We start from the raw sequence: 21,410 nt of genomic DNA on the forward strand, positions 1-21,410 counted from the left end.
ACTCTCTGCGGAGGGCTCAGTCCACATGAAGGAGCAGATCGCAAAGGACACAACAGGGAAGGCACGTGCCTGGGAGAAGTGTTCAAACGGTGGCCAGTAGTTGGTGCATAAGTGCTCTAGCCTCTATCCCCTCTAGTGGGACATGTGAGACCAGAGGGCCTCAGTAGCACTGAACGAACCCCCGATGCCCACAGGACTCACCTGCTGTTGAAATCAACCTGGATTGGTTTCTACCCTTCCCTGGATCACTTCACAGTATCCCTAGAGCACTACTTGGGACCACCTCCCAGACAATCTACTTGGTCTCAAACCTCTGTTTTGAGCTCCGACCCTGCGGTCGACCTGACACCAGTGTTCCAAGTCTCAGTAACAGTGCCTTCAAACATTTCCCTATGATATGAACGGTCACTGGGTGACACCGTGGGCTCTTGACCTGATTCTTCGCTGAACCACTGAATCTTTTCATAGGATGCTGTTGCTTCTCACAGTTTGTGCACACTTGGTTTTAGACTTCCTGTGTCCAATTCTTGGAACATCATATATCCCAAAGGACCGCAGACACTCCCACGAATAAAATAGCTCACCATGTTAGGAAGTGTCTCTCTCAAGGAGGCTATGCTTGAGGCGGACCGCACCAAACTGTGATTCTCACGTTGCATTCAAAACACCAGAGCCGACAACGGGTATTCCTGCATAAGTACTGCAGAAGGAAGGAGGTGCTCTCAGGAGACCCAGTGTAAAGCAGAGTCAGCACAGGGCAGTAAAAGAAGCTAAGACAAAGGGTGCTTTCAGTTCAACTCACCCCCGTATTCTGACCCACACATGAGGGGTGTGTACTGGGCCACGGACTCGCTCATCTTAGTGGAAAAAGCGGTTGGGCCTTTGTGCTCCTACGTCACCTATCGCTACCTGTCAACATCCTTTGGTGAGTGGAAAGGATGGAGAGGAAGAACTCCAGGTGGCCCCCACCCCAGAGCCTGAGACAGTTACCTGCAGATAGTGGGTGATCAGTGTGAACCACGCGTAGCCCACACTCGCACTACCTTGTGGATGAGGGCATGTATGGCAAAGAGAATCAGAATGGGTTATCGTATACCTACTCCTGGTTCTGCCCATATCTATGCATTTCTCTCAGTAACATTGCTCCAGGTAGTTTGCCACAGTTTCTATCAAAACCTAGATGATGAGAGTTAGTGGGCAGCTTCTGCGCTCCTTTAGCTGACTTGCCTGGTAAAGTGACCATGGTCTCCATTCCTGAGTGTTCTGAACCCATGGTTCCTGTGTCCTCTTCAGACTACAACTACTTGTCCATCTGCAGTGAATGTCGGGAATAGGAATACCATGAATGTCCCTGTAGATCGCCTAAACATGTAATATGCTAAACATATTCCTTGTGGCTCCCATAGCTCCTATGTCTAGGCACTAGAAGTCCAAAAGGATAAGGTGGCAGCCGGAGGTTAATTCCACACAGAACTTTACCATGTCCCTTCCAGGTAGCTTTCCTGTCTTAGAGCCGAGACCTCTAGATGTTCACAGCCTACGATTATGGTAGAAGGTGGCACAAATTCCCCCCAGTGGATCACTGCGATGAAGGTAGTGAGGAACCTTCTCCTTTAACTCTGACATTAGATCAAGGTGTTTAAATAGGAACCATGAATGATTGTACATATCCAGTAGTGAGTTCAGCTCAGATCTCCTCCGACAGCCTGCAAACACATGAGTATTCCTGTTTCTGCTGAACCAATGGCCATAGGTTCCTTCAGTAAGGATGAAAGAAATTCTATGATATATACTTGTGCAGCCCTTCATACTCGACGACTGGCCTCTTCATTTCTAGCTTAATGGTTTCTAGGTCTACTAATAGCCTGACTCTGCAAACTCCGCCAGGGACCATGACTTTCCATTGGTTCATGGTCTCAGCCTTTGTTCTTTTATTCTTGTTCCTTTAATTGCATGCACACACCTATACACACACACACACACACACACACACACACACACACACTCTTCTATAAAGGTGTATCTGAGTTGGCTACCTATATCCTATATGAGGGACATCATGCTTTATTACCATAATGATAGATCCTGAGGGTCACATATCATTCTGCCCCCTTTGTCATTCCAACATTGTTGGCAATCACATAATTATACCCACATTACTTCCTTCAATTAAGTCCTGCACATGACTCAGTCATTCAGAGCTATGACCATCCCCATTCTTCCTAGGGAGCACAGTTTGGTCACAGTATTCCCTACCACAACCTCTAACTTTAGACAATAGGCACTCCTCTCCCAAGATGCTGCTGACACCGGTACTTGATTCCCTAACAGCGTGGTAAAGAGAGTGCCCAGACCCTCCTAGGGAATGGCTACGTGGGCTTTGTGACCTTATGACTATATCCATTTCAGCATTTCTATTTCTCTCTGCACCTTCTGATCCCTCCCTTCTCAACTGTGTGGGCCGTGGCCCTAGATAAATCTATACTGGTTACCTACCGTTATGTAACATTACCCCCACATTTAGCAGCTTATGGTGACATTTATTTTCTCTATTTCTGAGGATCCAAATCCAGGTATGGCCCACCCAGACTCTCCATTTCATAGGGTTTCACATGGCTGCACTCAAGGTGCTGGCTAGCACTGGGGTCTCATCTGAAGTCTCGCCTGGGGAAGACTCTACTTCCAACTACATTTATGTGGCAGGACTCAGATCCTTAAGGGCCACAGGAGGGAGGCCCTCGCTTCCTTGCTGGTTGTTGAATGGAGACTATGCTCAGTTCTTTGCTGCAAGGATCTCGCACGTAGGACCTGGCTTCATCAAAGCCAGTGAGAGAGAGAAAGAGTTGGCATTAAGATGAAAGTCACAATCTTTTGTAACTCAATCACTTGATGTTGTCATCTCCTGTTGATACGCAGTTTACTTGAGGGGTGGGAATTACATGAGACCATGAACTCCAAGAGGTGGAAAACATTGGACCTTCTTGGAAGCTACCTACCCAAACTCTTCCATAATATTGAGTAAAAAAGTTACACTTAGGGGCGCCTGGGTGGCTTGGTCGGTTGAGTGTCCGACTTCGGCTCAGGTCATGATCTCACAGTCCGTGAGTTCGAGCCCCGCGTCGGGCTCTGTGCTGACAGCTCAGAGCTTGGAGCCTGTTTCAGATACTGTGTCTCCCTCTTTCTGTGACCCTCCCCCGTTCATGCTCTGTTTCTCTCTGTCTCAAAAATAAATAAAAACTTTAAAAAAAAAAAGTTACACTTACAGTAAGATTTCATTCATATAAAAATTCAGAAAGATGCGAAATAAAACTGTATCATATAGGGATGCCTATATAGGTAATGAAACTGCAAGGAAAATAAATGAAAAGATTACTTGAAAAATCGGCATAATAATCATCTGTAGGGTGGAAAAATGTTTGTGGTCAAGAAAAGGCATAGAAGAGCCTTCTTAGTAGTAACAGGGTTCTATTTCTTGACTCAAGATTTTGATATGTGGATGTTTGCTCTATAACTATTTTTTTAATGTTTACTTATTCTTGAGGGAGTGAGAGAGAGACAGAGCACGAGCAGGGGAGGGGCAGGAGAGGGAGACACAGAATCGGATGCAGGCTCCAGGCTCTGAGCTGTCAGCACAGAGGCCGACATGGGGCTCGAACCCACAGAATGCGAGATCATGACCTGAGCCGAAGCTGGACGCTCAACCAATTGAGCCACCCAGGTGCCCCTATAACTATTTTTTATCACATACATGTACTTTGTACGCTTTACACCATATGTGCATTTTTTTTCATTGTAAAAATGCAATATTAGGGTGTTGTTAGTCAAATGAATGCTTCCATGGGGTCTTCACTAGAAAAAGAATTCATATGTTAATATGTGAGCTGACTCCTCCATGGAAAAATACAATATATAACAGTTGTTTTTTCTAATAGGATTTGAGAAGTGGTAAGCCTTCTTCTAGTTCTCATTTTTCACGGTGAGATCCACTGACATTTACCAGTGGGTAAGAGATTTAGAAAGGTTTACAAAGAGATTGCATTTGCCAGTGGGTCACAGATGGGCTCTTCTTTAAAAAACAATTTTTATTTAATTTATTTTTTTTTATTTACATCCAAGTTAGTTAGCAGATAGTGTAACAGTGATTTCAGGAGTAGATTCCTTAATGTCCCTTGCCCATTTAGCCCATCCCCCCTCCCTCAACCCCTCCACTAACCCTCTCTTTGTTCTCTCTTTGTTCTCCATATTTATGAGTCTCTTATGTTTTTGTCCCCCTCTCTGTTTTCATATTTTTCTTCCCTTCCATTATGTTCATCTGTTTTGTATCTTAAAGTCCTCATATGAGTGAAGTCATGTAATATTTGCCTTTCTCTGACTTGCTAGTTTTGCTTAGCATAATACCCTCTAGTTCCATCCACATAGTTGCAAATGGCAAGATTCCATTCTTTCTGATTGCCGAGTAATACTCCATTGTGGATATATGTGTGTGTGTGTTAAATATATATATATGTATGTGTATATATATACACATATGTATATACATACACATACATATATATGTGTATGTGTATATATACACGTATGTATATACATACACATACATATATATGTATGTGTATATATATATGTATGTATATACATACACATACATATATATAAACGTTAGGGTGCATATGTCCCTTCGAAACAGCCCACCTGTATCCCTTGGGTAAATACCTAGTAGTGCAATTGCTGGGTCGTGGGGTAGTTGTACTTTTAATTTGTTGAGGAACCTCCATACTGTTTTCCAGAGTGGCTGCACCAGTTTGCATTCCCACCAGCAGTGCAAAAGAGATCCTCTTTCTCCACATCCTCGCCAACATCTGTTTTTGCCCGAGTCGTTAATGTTAGCCATTCTGATAGGTGTGAGGTGGTATCTCATGGTGGTTTTGATTCGTATTTCCCAGATGTCTTCTTTGGAGAAGTGTCTGTTCATGCCTTTTGCCCATTTCTTCACTGGATTATTTGTTTTGGGGGTGTTGAGTTTGATAAGTTCTTTATAGATTTTGGATACTAACCCTTTATCTGATATGTCGTTTGCAAATATCTTCTCCCATTCCGTGGGTTGCCTGTTAGTTTTGCTGATTGTTTCCTTTGTTGTGCAGAAACTTTTATTTTGATGAGGTCCCAGTAGTTCATTTTTGCTTTTGTCTCCCTTGCCTCCAGGGACATGCTGAGTAAGAAGCTGCTGTGGCCAAGGTCAAAGAGGTTTTTGCCTGCTTTCTCTTTGAGGATTTTGATGGCTTCCTGTCTTACATTTAGGCCTTTCATCCATTTTGAGAGTATTGTTGTGGATGGTGTAAGAAAGTGGTCCAGGTTCGTGTTTCTGCATGTCGCTGCCCAGTTTTCTCAGCACCACTTGCTGAAGAGACTGTCTTTATTCCATTGGATATTCTTTCCTGCTTTGTCAAAGATTAGTTGGCCATAAGTTTGTGGATCCCTTTCTGGGTTCTCTATTGTGCTCCACTGACCTGAGTGTCTGTTTTTGTGCCATACTGTCTTGATGATTACAGCTTTGTAATGCAGCTTGATGTCCAGAATTGTGATGTCTCCTGCATTGGGTTTCTTCTTCAAGAATGCTTTGGCTATTTGGGGTCTTTTCTGGTTCTACACAAATTTTAGGATTGTTTGTTCTACCTCTGTGAAGAATGCTGGTGTTAGTTTGATAGGGATTGCATTGAATATGTAGGCTGCTTTGGGCAGTATTGACCTTTTAACAATATTTGTTCTTCCTATCCAGGAGCATGGAATATTTTTCCTTTTTTGGGTTTGTCTTCTTCAATTTCTTTCATAAGCTTTCTATAGTTTTCAGTGTATAGATTTTTCACTTCTTTGGTTAGATTTATTCCTAGGTATCTTATGGTTTTGGGTGCAATTGTAAACAGCATCGATTCCTTGATTTCTCTTTCTGTTGCTTCTCTTTCTGTTGTTGGTGTATAGGAATGCAACCGATTTCTGTGCATTGATTTTATATCCTGCAACTTTGCTGAATTCATGAATCAGTTCTAGCAGTTTCTGGTGGAATCTTTTGGGTTTTCCATATAGAGTATCATGTCATCTGCGAAGAGTGAAAGTTTGACTCCCTCCTGGCCGATTTGGATGCCTTTTATTTCTTTGTGTTGTCTGACTGCTGAGGCTAAGACTTCCAATACTATGTTGAATAACAGTGGTGAGAGTGGACATCCCTGTCGTGTTCCTGACCTTACGGGGAAAGCTCTCAGTTTTTCCCCACTGAGGATGATATTAGTGTTGGGTTGTTCATATATGGCTTTTATGACCTCGAGGTATGATCCTTCTGCCCCTACTTTCTTGAGGGTTTTTATCAAGAAAGGACGCTGTATCTTGTCACATGCTTTCTCTGCATCTATTGAGAGGATCATACGGTTCTTGAACTCTCTTCCATTGATGTGATGAATCACGTTGATTGTTTTGCAGATATTGAACCAGCCCTGCATCCCAGGTATAAATCCCACTTGGGCGAGGTGAAGAATTTTTTTTTAAGTATTGTTGGATCCAGTTGGCTAATATCTTGAGGATTTTTGCATCCATGTTCATCAGGGAAATTGGTCTATAGTTCCCCTTTTTAATGGGGTTGGTTTTGGAATCAAGGTAATGCTGGCTTCATAGAAAGGGTATGAAAGTTTTCCTTTCATTTCTATTTTTTTGGAACAGCTTCAAGAGAATAGGTATGAACTCTTCCTTAAATGTTTGGTAGAAGTCCCCTGGAAAGCCATCTGGCTCTGGACTCTTGTGTTTTGGGACATTTTTGACTACTAATTCGATTTCTTTACTGGTTATGGGTCTGTTCAAATTTTCTACTTCTTGATGGGCTCTTAAATGTCTATGCTTTCCTTCTAACTCTAGCTCAGTACCAAGGGACAGATCCTCGTCCAACTATTGGACGTATTCTCTGCTCTTCAGACGATGTGGTATGGCCTGAATTTTTTCACAACAAATCTGCCAAAATGTAAAGTAAAAATACCACCTACTCTTACTTAAACACATGGGAATATGTTGCTCTTAAGCTAAAAGAATGCCTTTTATAATGGGTTTATTCTGTTTGCCATGCGGAGATGAATTACCAGTACTTACTTGGCCATGTCTTGGCCTCCTTAAGCACTTCCTCTTACGTGGCCAGGAACCCAGCTTTCAGAGTGCAGCCAGAAATGGAAGTCAAGGCTGGTTGTCTACAAAGTAGTGACATGTAGACCTATATTTTGACATCAGGGATCGTACTGGTTTCTTGTTTCTTTTCCCTCTGTAGATAAATTTTATAGTTTCTATAGATCTAGGATCTGCCATGGAAACAGCGAAGGGCCACCCACTCATTGCCGAGTCTCAGATTTCCTCCCTCCCTCCCTCCCTCCCTCCTTCCTTCCTTCCTTCCTTCCTTCCTTCCTTCCTTCCTTCCTTCCTCCCTTTCTTCTCCCTCCCTCTCTTTTTCTTTCTTTTTCTTTCTCTTTCTTTCTTTCTTTCTTTTTCTTTCTTTCTTTCTTTCCTTCTTTCCTTTCCTTTTCTTTTCTTTTGTTTTCTTTTCTTTCTTTTCTTTCATCCAAGTTAGTGAACATACAGGGTAGTAATGGTTTCAGCAAAAGAAGTTAGTGATTCCTCACTTACATACAACACCCAGTGCCCATCCGAACAAGTGCCCTCCCCAATGCCATCACCCACTTAGCCCATTCCCCCACGCAAGCCCCTCCAGGGATCCTTAGTTAGTTCTCTGCCCTTAACAGTCTCTGTCTCTAGAGAGGGAGGCAAAGCCTAAGAGAGTCCTAAATACAGAGAACAAACCGAGGGTCAGTGGGGTGGGGAAAATGGGTGATGGGCACAGAGGAGGCACCCAGTGGGACAAGCACCAAGTGCTGCATGCAAGTGACAAACCAAGGGAATCAACTCCCAAAGCCAAGAAAGACCATGCTGCACACACTGCATATGTGCATTTTAAATAATATGAAAGACTTTTTTAAAAATTTAGGGCGCACTGAAATGCATCTCTATTTAAGATTAAAAATGAAAGATGGGCTTAAGGAATGCCTGGTTACCCTACCATGACATACATTGGAAACAGTTAGGATAAGTCTTGATACTTCTCTCGTATAGCACAAAATGAACCACTAATATATGCACCAATGTTAGTGATTCGCATAGGCATAGGCATGTTAATGGTGCCAAACAGAGGAGAAATAACATATTCTCTAGAAACAGTATATATGCTAGAGATATATACTACATATCATCTATTCAAAGGTCTAGATCAAAACTAATCTATAGTGAAAAATACATGAAAACAGTGATTGCCTCTATGGTTGTTCAGACTTTAGTAAGGGACAAGTGGGGACTTTCTGCCATAATGGAAATGTTCTACTGAGAGATGTGGGGATTACATGGACCTGCTTCTGTGTATCATAACTCATCACTATGGATGAGTACACTTAGGATAAATAGATTCAAATAAAAACAAACATACATGACACCAAGGTTAACACTTCATGAACTATGAAGCATGGCAGTGATGGGAACCATACAGATAATTGTCTGCCACGGTTGTAGGGTAGAGGACGTGATCCAAGGTAGAAACATCCAAAAGAATCCAGTCCAGGGGCTAGAAATCAGCAACGTCATATAAATCTACAGCTGTCCCCTTTGCTCAAAACTGCCCCACAAAAGAAGGCCTTTTCTTCTTGTCACATGCAGATCATTACTCATGCCACTGATCATTGGAAGAAATGCACAACCAAAAATAGGACTGCCCTTATCCTACCTGCTAGGGGATACAGGAGGGAGAGTACGAAATGTAATTGCAAATGCCACCTATCACAAGACAGCCCACGGTGGAGGAAGATGAGGAGAAAGTGGTCAGGAAGATGCCAGTGGGTGTGAATCAGGAGGAAACACAGACCAGATAGAATTCATCACATCCATAAAAGAAATTTTGTTTCCCACAAGTTTAAACCATTACATGCACAAACATTATTGTGTAATCTGATAATTAGTTAATATTAGGTAAACAAACACAAGGAAGATGTGTTGACAACTCACCATGGACGGGCAGTATATAAGAGGCCATGGCACGAGGAGACGTCAGACTCAAGCCCCTCACTCTCCTGGAAACCATCCCAGAACCTCCACCCTCTGACACCATGGTCAACTCCTGTTGTGGCTCCGTCTGCTCTGACCAGGGCTGTGGCCAGGAGACTTGTTGCCGCCCCAGCTGCTGCCAGACCACCTGCTGCAGGACCACCTGCTGTCGCCCCAGCTGCTGTGGCTCCAGCTGCTGCCAGCCTTGCTGCCGCCCCACCTGCTGCCAGACCACCTGCTGCAGGACCACTTGCTGCCGCCCCAGCTGCTGTGGTTCCAGCTGCTGTGGTTCCAGCTGCTGCCGCCCCAGCTGCTGCATCTCTAGCTGCTGCCGGCCCTGCTGTGGGGGTTCCAGCTGCTGTGGCTCCAGCTGCTGCCAGCCTTGCTGCCGCCCCACCTGCTGCCAGACCACCTGCTGCAGGACCACCTGCTGCCGCCCCACCTGCTGTGTGTCCAGCTGCTGCCGCCCCTGCTGTGGGGGTTCCAGCTGCTGTGGCTCTAATTGCTGTGGCTCCAGCTGCTGCCAGCCTTGCTGCCGCCCCACCTGCTGCCAGACCACCTGCTGCCGGACCACCTGCTGCCGCCCCACCTGCTGTGTGTCCAGCTGCTGCCGCCCCAGCTGTTGCTAGACCCCCTGCCACCACCCACCAACCTGCTCTAGTGGCTCTTGCTGCTGCTGAGTGCCCTGACCTGCACCCTGCTGTTTACATCAGCCAATCTCCTTCGTGTCGTCCAACTGGGAGCTGAATCATGTGAGGCCAACTGTAAAACCTCAGTTCCCAGTGATTTTTCAACTGGTTGGCCTTGGAATATACCACCCCACCGCCCCATTCCCTCCCACCTCTTTCTTATGATGTCCATCCCAAGTCAGTACAAAGGTTGTATTTTCCCTGATATACGATAACATATCATCCCAACTGATGTATCTGTTACTGCCAGATGTTCTGTATGCAGATGTTTCTATATAGCAAATAAATCTTAACTTCCCAGGCATTAAATATAAAGAATCGTGTCTCATTCTTTTTTCCTTCGTGAATGGTCACCCTTAGCTGCCAGGTCTTCTAATTCTCTGCACAACGAGGAGATCATAGCAGGCCATTTCAGGATTTTCACTTCTATCACCTCAGTCCTTCCCACACTAACAGTGTAGGATGGTGGCTTACAGCAAGCGCCTGGAACTCTCTGCGGAGGGCTCAGTCTACGTGAAGGAGCAGATCGCAAAGGACACAACAGGGAAGGCACGTGCCTGGGAGAAGCGTTCAAATGGTGGCCAGTAGTTGGAGGATAAGTGCTCTAGCCTCTATCCCCTCTAGTGGGACATGTGAGACCAGAGGGCCTCAGTAGCACTGAACGAACCCCCGATGCCCACAGGACTCACCTGCTGTTGAAATCAACCTGGATTGGTTTCTACCCTTCCCTGGATCACTTCACAGTATCCCTAGAGCACTACTTGGGACCATTCCCAGACAATCTACTTGGTTTCAAGCCTCTGTTTTGAGCTCCGACCCTGCGGTCGACCTGACACCAGTGTTCCAAGTCTCAGTAACAGTGCCTTCAAACATTTCCCTATGATATGAACGGTCACTGGGTGACACCGTGGGCTCTTGACCTTATTCTCTGCTGAACCACTGAATCTTTTCATAGGATGCTGTTGCTTCTCACAGTTTGTGTACACTTGGTTTTAGACTTCCTGTGTCCAATTCTTGGAACATGATATATCCCAAAGGACCGCAGACACTCCCACGAATAAAACAGCTCACCATGTTAGGAAGTGTCTCTCTCAAGGAGGCTATGCTTGAGGCGGACCGCACCAAACTGTGATTCTCACGTTGCATTCAAAACACCAGAGCCGACAACGGGTATTCCTGCATAAGTACTGCAGAAGGAAGGAGGTGCTCTCAGGAGACCCAGTGTAAAGCAGAGTCAGCACAGGGTAGTAAAAGAAGCTAAGACAAAGGGTGCTTTCAGTTCAACTCCACCCCCGTATTCTGACCCACACATGAGGGGTGTGTACCGGGCCACTGTGACTTGCTCATCACAGAGGCGAAGGGGTTTGGCCATAGTACTCCTACATCACTTTCACTACGTTTTGACACCCTTTGATGGGTGGAACGGATGGAGAGGAAGAACTCCAGGTGTCCCCCACCCCAGAGGCCGAGACCCTTACCTACAGTGTGCGATCGGTGTGAGCCACTCATAGTCCATACTCACACTACCTTGTGGATGAGGGCATGTATGGCAAAGAGCATCAGAATGGGATATTGTATACCTACCCCTGGTTCTGCTCATGTGTGTGGATTTCTCTCACTAACCTTGCTCCATGTGGTTTGTCTCAGTTTCCATAAAAACCTACAGCAGGAGGGTTAGTGGGCAGTTCCTGTCTTCCTTTAGCTTACTTGCCTGGTGTTGTGACCAAGGTCCCCATCCCTGAGAGTTCTGAACCCATGGGTCCTATGTCCTCTTCAGGCTACACTACTTGCCCATCTGCAGTGAATGCCGGGAATAGGAATACCACAAATGCCCCTGCAGATCACCTGAATGCTAAAACTATTCCCTGTGGCCCCTGTAGCTCCTAACGTTGACCGCTGCCTTCCTGGCACTAGAAACCCAAAGGGATAAGGTGGCAGCCAGAATTTTACTTCCAATCAGAACTACCCACTTGCCTTCCAATGAGTGTTCCTGTCTTAGAGCTGAGACCTCTAGAGGCACACAGCCTACAATTATGGTAGAAGGAGGCACAAATTCCCCCTAGTGGATCATTCAGATGAAGGTAATGGGGAAAGTTCTCCTTTAACTCTCACATCTAGATCAAGGTATTTAAATAGGGGACATAAAGGATCGTGGGTATCCAGCAGTGAGTTCAACTGAGATCCCATGTCCAACAGCCTGAAAACCCATGAGTATTCTAGCTTCCGCTGAACCAATGGCCATAGACTTCTGGAAGAAGGATGAAAGAATTTCTATGATATGTACTCATGCAGCCCTTCAACCTAGAGGACTGGCCTCTCCATTTGTAGGTTAATGGTTTCTAGGTCTGCTAATAGCCTGACTCTGCCAACTGCGTCAGGGAACATGACTTTCCATTGGTTCAATGACCTCAGCCTTTGTTCTTTATTCTTATGTTCTTTTAATTCCACACACACACACACACACACACCCCTATATAAGGAATAAGGAATATAAGGAATATAAGGAATGAAGACCTTGGTCACTGTGCCAGGCAAGTCAGCTAAGGAGCAGAGAAGCCGACCATTAACTCTCTACTTGTAGGTTTTTATAGAAACTGTGACAAACCACCTGGAGCAAGGTTAATGACAGAAATGCACAGACATGGGCAGAACCAGGGGTAGGTGTATATGTCTGTGTGTGTTTGTGTGTGTGTGTGTGTGTGTGTGTGTGTGTGTGTGTGTGTGTGTAGGCTTTTGTGTATATGAGGGTGAAACTGAGTTGGCTGCCTATATCCTATTATGAGGGAAACCATGCTGTATTATCCATATTGATAGATCCCTGAGGGTCACATATCATTCTGCCCCCTTTGTCATTCCAACCTTGTTGGCAATCACATAATTATACCCACATTACTTCCTTCAATTAAGTCCTGCACATGACTCAGTCATTCAGAGCTATGACCATCCCCATTCTTCCTAGGGAGCACAGTTTGGTCACAGTATTCCCTACCACAACCTCTAACTTTAGAGAATAGGCACTCCTCTCCCAAGATGCTGCTGACACTGGTACTTGATGATTCCCTAACAGCGTGGTAAAGAGAGTGCCCCAGACCCTCCTAGGGAATGGCTACGTGGGCTTTGTGACCTTATGACTATATCCATTTCAGCATTTCTATTTCTCTCTGCACCTTCTGATCCCTCCCTTCTCAACCGTGTGGGCCGTGGCCCTAGATAAATCTGTACCGGTTACCTACTGTTATGTAATATTACCTAAAAATTTAGTAGCTCAGAGTGACACTCAAATTTATTTTCTCTGTTTCTGTGGATCCAAAATCCAGGTACGGCCCACCCAGACTCTCCATTTCATAGGGTTTCACAAGTCTGCACTCAAAGTGCTGGCTGGCACTAAGGTCTCATCTAGGTATGGTCTGGGGAAGAATCCACTTCCAAGTTCACTTATATGGTCATTGGCAGGATTCAATTCCTCGCAGTCCACAGGAGGGAGGACCTCACTTCCTTGCTGGTCGTCGAATGAGACTGCGCTCAGTTCTTTGCTGCAAGGATCTCTCCCACATAGCGCCTGGCTTTATCAAAGCCAGTGAGAGAGGGAGAAAGAGTTGGCATTAAAATGAAAATCACAATCATTTGTAACTCAGTCACTCGATGTTGTCATATCCTGTGGATAGAAGCAAGTTACTCAAGGGGAGGAAATTACATGAGACTCTGAACACCAAGAGGCTGAAATTATTGGGCCACCTTGGAGGCTTCCTACTAGAACCATTACATAATTGAGAAAGAATTGGAAATTCTTATAAATTCTTATTGGAAATTCTTATAAAATGTGAAAACATTTAAAACTAAACTCTATTGTTTCGGGGTTATACCTAGGTAATAAAACTATAAAGAAAATAGATGAAATGGTTACTTGAGAAATCAGCATACTAGCCATCTATAAGATGGAAGGAGAATTATGACCAAGAAAAGACATATGAAGAGGCATCTTGATAGCAGTGTTCCATTTCTCAACTCAAGTGTTGTGTATATAGACGATTTGCTCCATAATGATTTGTATTTATATGTTTTACACGTTTTAGTATATGTATGTTTTCCACAATATGAAATTTTTTTGAAAACCAGGAGGAACTCAATTTCTTACTCTGTTTATGTTATTAAAAATGATGAGCTTAAATGAAAGTTGGTTACCCTACCATGAAAGTAATTGGTAATAGCTATCATAAACCTTGGTACTTTGTTAGGACAGGTCTGATCTAGTGATACCTGCATCAACATTAGCATGTGCCAAGCTAAGTGGAGGACAGAACAGAAATTATACTATATTATCATTTGTTTGGAGTTCTAGATCAAAACAATGTGACGGTGAGAAATGTATTGAGACGGCAATTGCCTCTGGTACCAGGCAGACAAGTATGGGGACAAATGACAAGTGGGGACTTTTTGGTCTAAGGGCATGTTCTTCTTCTTGATAAATGTGGGGATTACATGGATGTGCATCAGTTTTTGAAAACGTATCACACTGGATGAATACAGGCAGGATTTGTGCATTCCAATGTGTGTAAATTTCACCTAAAATCTTTAGTAAATCGTAAAAGTAAGTTAGAAATGGTGACTACAATTATTTATGAATAAAATCTACGTCTTTACTAAACTGTCATCTTGGCTAATTTGCCTAAAACACAACTCTTTACTTAAATTACACTACTATTCCCACCTCTGATGTAACTGTTTCATATTTTATTACAGTTGTGTGTGTGTGTGTGTGTGTGTGTGTGTGTGTGTGTATGTGTGTAATCTTTTCAGTTAACTGTAAATACCTGGGTAGGAGACTCCACATCACATCTGTAATGCCAGTAACTGTCAATGTGTGTATCTCAACAAATCCACTCAACATATAGGCTTTAAAACCTGGCAGTAATTTGAGAGAGGCAATTCCCCAATGCTAAAATGAACAGAACAAAGTAGTAGCTCTCTAAGTGTGGTCTTCCCGGATGTGTCTCAACCATATGTAATAAGTCTTTCAACAGATTTGCTGTGTGCTATGTTGGACTATCACAAAATGGAGAATAAGCAGAAATAGTAACTGAAAGAACCCGAATTGACTACAATCCATTCACATTTGAAATAGATCCAAAAACTGTTTGCTGTAGATTTGCCAGCGAAAGGTAAATCCTCAGGAGAGGTACTTGCTGAATATTCAAACTTGGTTTTGTTTTTTTTTCCAGAATTGATGCAGAATAATTTTATTAAGAATAAGATAAGAAACAGGGAGAAGATGGAGGCGCAGGAGTACACTGGGCTCACCTCGTCCTGCTGATCACTTAGATTCCACCCACACCTGCCTAAATAACCCAGTAAACCACCAGAAGACTAGCAGAATGGACTCTCTGGAGCCAAGCATAGACAAGAGGCCCACAGAAGAGGGTAGAAAGGGCGGAGAGGCAGTGCGGGCTACACGGACTGCCGGGAGTAGCCGGGGCAGTGGAGGGGAAGCCCGCCCAGCAAGGCAGAGCCCCCGAGCCTGGCTTGCAAAAGCGGAGGGGCCGGACTGCGTGAGTTCTGACAGCCAGCGGGACTTAACATCTGGCATGTTATAAGTCAACAGCTCTGCTCGGAGAGAGGGAGGGCGAGAGGACACCGGGAGGGAGAGGTGTTGAGCCCTGGAAGACAAGAGCTCAGCTCGGCGGGGAACAAAGGCGCTGGCCAGCGCCATCTCCCTCTCCCATCCCCCAGCCAAAACCCCAAAGGGAACCAGTTCACCGAACTTGCTTGCACTGCACAAACACCCAACGCTGTGCTTCTGTGGATCCATGCCTCTGACGGGTCGGCCTCCTTCTCTGATGCTGCAGGGCCCCTCCCTCAGGGGACCACCGACAGCAAAGCGAGCTGAGCCCGCCCCTCCCACCCCTGTGCACCTTGCGGATCCACCCCGGTTAATACGCCAGATCCCATGAAAGCAGCACAACAAGCCTGGCAGTGTGCAAGTAGCCCACACAGGGGGGCCACTCCACTCCACAGTGAGTCCTGCCCCTGAGCGAGGGGAAGATAAGGTACACACCAGTCTGACTTTGGCCCCAGCGGTGGGCTGGGGACAGACATCGGGTCTGACTGCGGCCCCGCCCACCAACACAAGTTACTCCACACAGCACAGGGGAAGTGCCCTGCAGTTCCGCACCACCCCAGGGACTATCCAAAATGACGAAACGGAAGAATTCTCCTCAAAAGAAGCTCCAGGAAGTGGCGACAGCTAACGAATTGATCAAAAACAATTTAAGCAATATAACGGAACAAGAATTTAGAATAATAGTCCTAAAATTCATCGCTAGGCTTGAAAAGGTGTAGAGAACAGCAGAGAATCTATGGCTACAGAGATCAAGGGACTAAGAAATAGGAGGAGCTAAAAAAATGCTATAAATGAGGTGCAAAATAAAAGGGAGGCGACCACAGCTCGGATTGAATGGGCAGAGGAGAGAACAGGTGAATTAGAAGATAAAATTATGGAAAACGAGGAAGCTGAGAAAAAGAGATAAAAAAATCCAGGAGTGTGAGGGGAGAATTAGAGAACTAAGTGATGCAATAAAACGCAACAATATCCGTATACTAGGAATACCAGAAGAGGAAGACAGACAGAAAGGGGCTGAAGGTGTACTTGAAGAAATCATAGCTGAGAACCTCCCTGATCTGGAGAAGGAAAAAGGCACTGAAATCCAAGAGGCACAGAGAACTCACTTCAGACGTAACTTGAATCGATCTTCTGCACGACATATCATAGTGAAACTGGCAAAATACAAGGAGAAAGAGAAAATTCTGAAAGCAGCTAGGGATAAACACGCTCTAACATATAAAGGGAGACCGGTAAGACTAGTGACAGACCTATCTACTGAAACTTGGCAGGCCAGAAAGGAATGGTAAGAAATCTTCAATGTGAGGAACAGAAAAAATATGCAGCCGAGAATCCTTTATCCGGCAAGTCTGTCATTCAGAATAGAAGGGGAAATAAACGTCTTCCCAAACAAACAAAAACTGAAGGAATTCATCACCACTAAACCAGCCCTACAAGAGATCCTAAGGGGGATTCTGTGAGTGAAATGTTCAAGGACCACAAAGTACCAGAGATATCGCTACAAGCATGAAACCTACAGACATCACGATGACTCTAAACCCATATCTTTCTATATTAACACTAAATGTCAATGGACTAAATGCTCCAACCAAAAGACATAGGGTATCAGAATGGATAAAAACAACAAAACAAAACAAGACAATACAAAACAAAACAAGACCCATCTATTTGCTGTCTACAAGAGACTCATTTTAGACCTGAGGATATCTTCAGATTGAAAGTGAGGGGATGGAGAACTACCTATCATGCTACTGGAAGTCAAAAGAAAGCTGGAGTAGCCATACTTACATCAGACAAACTAGACTTTAAATTAAAGGCCGTAACAAGAGACGAAGAAGGGCATTATATAATAATTTCAGGGTCTATCCATCAGGAGGAGCTAACAATTATAAATGTCTATGCACTGAATATGGGAGCCCCCAAATATATAAAACAATTAATCACAAACATAAGCAACTTTATTGATAAGAATGTGGTCATTGCAGGGGACTTTAACACTCCACTTACAGTAACGGAGAGATCATCTAGACACAGGATCAATAAAGAAACAAGGGCCCTGAATGATACATTGGATCAGATGGACTTAACAGATATATTTAGAACTCTGCATCCCAAAGCAACAGAATATACTTTCTTCTCGAATGCACATGGAACATTCTCCAAGATAGATCACATACTGGGTCACAAAACAGCCCTTCATAAGTATAAAATAATTGAGATCGTACCATGCACACTTTCAGACCACAATGCTATGAAGCTTGAAATCAACCACAGGAAAAAGTCTGGAAAACCTCCAAAAGCATGGGGGTTAAAGAACACCTGACTAAAGAATGAATGGGTCAACCAGGCAATCAGAGAAGAAATTAAAAACTATACGGAAACAAATGAAAATCAAAATACAAGAATCCAAACGCTTTGGGATACAGCGAAGGCAGTCCTGAGAGGAAAATACATTGCAATCCAGGCCTATCTCAAGAAACAAGAAAAATCCCAAATACAAACTCTAACAGCACACATAAAGGAAACAGAAGCAGAACAGCAAAGACACCCCAAACCCAGCAGAAGAAGAGAAATAATAAAGATCACAGCAGAAATAAACAATACAGAATCTAAAAAAGACTGTACAGCAGATCAATGAAACCAAGAGTTGGTTTTTTGAAAAAATAAACAAAATTGATAAACCTCTAGCCAGGCTTCTCAAAAAGAAAAGGGAGATAATCCAAATAGACAAAATCGTGAATGAAAATGGAATTATTACAACCAATCCCTCAGAAATACAAGCAATTATCAGGGAATACTATGAAAAATACTACGTCCTGCCAACACACTGGAAAACCTGGAGGAAATGGACAAATTCCTAAGCACCCACACACTTCCCAAACTCAAACAGGAAGAAATAGAAAACTTGAACAGACCCATAACCAGCAAAGAAATTGAATCAGCTATCAAAAATCTCCCAAAAAATAAGAGTCCAGGACCAGATGCCTACCCAGGGGAATTCTACCAGACATTCAAAGCAGAGACAATACCTGTCCTTCTCAACCTATTCCAAAAAATAGAAAGGGAAGGAAAACTTCCAGCATTGCTTTGATTCCTAAACCAGACAGAGATCCAGCAAAAAAAAAAAAAAAAAAAGAAAACTACAGGCCAATATCCCCGATGAATATGGATACAAAAATTATCAATAAGATACCAGCAAATCGAATTCAACAGCATATAAAAAGAATTATTCACCATGATCAAGTGGGATTCATTCCTGGGCTGCAGGGCTGATTTAACATTTGCAAATCAATCAATGTGATACATCACATTAATAAAAGAAAAGATAAGAACCTTATGATCCTGTCCATCGATGCAGAAAAAGTATTTGACAAAATTCAGCATCCTTTCTTAATTAAAAGCCCTCGAGAAAGTCGGGATAAAAGCAACATACTTAAACATCATAAAAGCCATCTATGAAAAGCCCACAGCTAACATCATCCTCAATGGGGAAAAAATGAGAGCTTTCCCCCTGTGATCAGGAACACGACAGGGATGTCCACTCTCACCAGTGTTGCTTAACATAGTGTTGGAAGTGCTAGCATCAGCGATCAGACAACAAAAGGAAACATCAAACATCAAAATTGGCAAAGATGAAGTCAATCCTTCACTTTTTGCAGATGACACGATATTATACATGGAAAACCCGAAAGACTCCACCAAAAGTCTGCTAGAACTGATACATGAATTCAGCAAAGTCGCAGGATACAAACTCAATGTACAGAAATCAGTTGCATTCTTATACACTAATAATGAAGCAACAGAAAGACAAATAAAGAAACTGATCCCATTCACAACTGCACCAAGAAGCATAAGATATCTAGGAATAAACCTAAACAAACATGTAAAAGATCTGTATGCTGAAAACTATAGAAAGCTTACGAAGGAAATTGAAGAAGATATCAAGAAATGGAAAAACATTCCTTGCTCATGGATTGAAAGAATAAATATTGTTAAAATGTCAATACTACCCAAAGCTATGTACACATTCAATGGAATCCCAGTCAAAATTGCACCAGCATTCTTCTCGAAGCTAGAACAAGCAATCCTAAAATGTGTATGGAACCACAAAAGACCCCGAATAGCCAAAGTAATTTTGAAGAAGACGACCAAAGCGGGAGGCATCACAATCCCAGACTTTAGCCTCTACTACAAAGCTATAATCATCAAGACAGCACGGTATTGGCACAAAAACAGACACATAGACCAATGGAATAGAATAGAAACCCCAGAATTGGACCCACAAAAGTATGGCCAACTAATCTTTGACAAAGCAGGAAAGAATATCCAACGGAAAAAAGACAGTCTCTTTAACAAATGGTGCTGGGAGAACTTGACAGCAACATGCAGAAGGATGAAACTAGACCACTTTCTTACACCATTCACAAAAATAAACTCAAAATGGATGAAGGACCAGAATGTGAGACAGGAAACCATCAAAACCCTAGAGGAGAAAGCAGGAGAACACCTCTGTGACCTCAGCCGCAGAAATTTCTTACTTGACACATCCCCAAAGGCAAGGGAATTAAAAGCAAAAATGAACTATTGGGACCTCATGAAGATAAAAAGCTTCTGCACTGCAAAGGAAACAATCAACAAAACTAAAAGGCAACCAACGGAATGGGAAAAGATATTTGCAAATGACATTATCGGACAAAGGGATAGTATCCAAAATCTATAAAGAGCTCACCAAACTCCACACCCGAAAAGCAAATAATCCAGTGAAGAAATGGGCAGAAAACATGAATAGACACTTCTCTAAAGAAGACACCCAGATGGCCAACAGACACATGAAAAGATGCTCAACGTCGCTCCTCATGAGGGAAACACAATCAAAACCGCATTGAGATACTACCTCACGCCAGTCAGAGTGGCAAAAAGGAACAAATCAGGAAACTATAGATGCTGGTGAGGATGTGGAGAAACGGCAAGCCTCTTGCACTGTTGGTGGGAACGCAAACTGGTGCAGCCTCTCTGGAAAACAGTGTGGAGGTTCCTCAAAAAATTAAAATAGATCTACCCTATGACCCAGCAATAGCACTGCTAGGAATTTACCCAAGGGATACAGGAGTGCTGATGCACAGGGGCACTTGTCCCCAATGTTTATAGCAGCACTTTCAACAATAGCCAAATTATGGAAAGAGCCTTTAAATGTCCATCAACCGATGAAAGGATAAAGAAATTATGGTTTATATGCACAATGGAATACTACGTGGCAATGAGAAAGAATGAAATATGCCCTTTTGTGGCAACATGGATGGAACTGGAGAGTATTATGCTAAGTGAAAAGAGTGTAATGCTAAGTGAAATAAGTCCTACAAAGACAGATACCATATGTTTTCACTCTTATGTGGATCCTGAGAAACTTACCAGAAGACCATGGGGGAGGGGAAGGGAAAAAAAAAAAAAGGCTAGAGAGGGAGGGAGCCAAAAGATAAGAGACTCTTAAAAACTGAGAACAAACTGAGGGTTGATGGGGGGGGGGGGGGAGAGGGGTGGGTTCGTGATGGGTATTGAGGAGGGCACCTGTTGGGAAGAGCACGGGGTGTTGTATGGAAACCAATTTGACAACAAATTTCATATTAAAAAAAGAATAAGAAACAAAAATAAAGCAATGTCTTCCACAAGATAAGAGCATCGGGAGAAATAAAAACAAACATACATGACACCAAGGTTAACACTTCATGAACTATGAAGCATGGCAGTGATGGGAACCATACAGATAATTGTCTGCCACGGTTGTAGGGTAGAGGACGTGATCCAAGGTAGAAACATCCAAAAGAATCCAGTCCAGGGGCTAGAAATCAGCAACGTCATATAAATCTACAGCTGTCCCCTTTGCTCAAAACTGCCCCACAAAAGAAGGCCTTTTCTTCTTGTCACATGCAGATCATTACTCATGCCACTGATCATTGGAAGAAATGCACAACCAAAAATAGGACTGCCCTTAT

General features: G+C 43.5%; 1 protein-coding gene and 1 long non-coding RNA gene across 2 annotated transcripts in view; one reads left to right on the forward strand and one right to left on the reverse strand.

Annotated features, from left to right (window-relative positions):
• The window catches only part of LOC109260931 (uncharacterized), a 70,680-nt gene that overhangs the window by 25,798 nt on the left and 23,472 nt on the right, over window positions 1-21,410 (reverse strand). The window lies entirely within an intron of this gene.
• Window positions 9,108-9,998, forward strand: LOC109260913 (keratin-associated protein 4-2-like). The gene has a single exon (XM_019439406.2). The coding sequence runs from the start codon at window positions 9,177-9,179 to the stop codon at window positions 9,741-9,743; it is 567 nt and encodes a 188-aa protein (XP_019294951.2). The 5' UTR covers window positions 9,108-9,176; the 3' UTR covers window positions 9,744-9,998.

This window comes from Panthera pardus, unplaced genomic scaffold, assembly GCF_024362965.1.
Source record: "Panthera pardus isolate Hobbes unplaced genomic scaffold, ASM2436296v1 HiC_scaffold_3, whole genome shotgun sequence".
In the NCBI taxonomy this organism is placed as follows: domain Eukaryota; kingdom Metazoa; phylum Chordata; class Mammalia; order Carnivora; family Felidae; genus Panthera; species Panthera pardus.

Bases quoted from the DNA above. Each gene is read 5' to 3' on its own strand.
- LOC109260913 (XM_019439406.2), top strand. From the start codon at position 9,177: ATGGTCAACTCCTGTTGTGGCTCCGTCTGCTCTGACCAGGGCTGTGGC.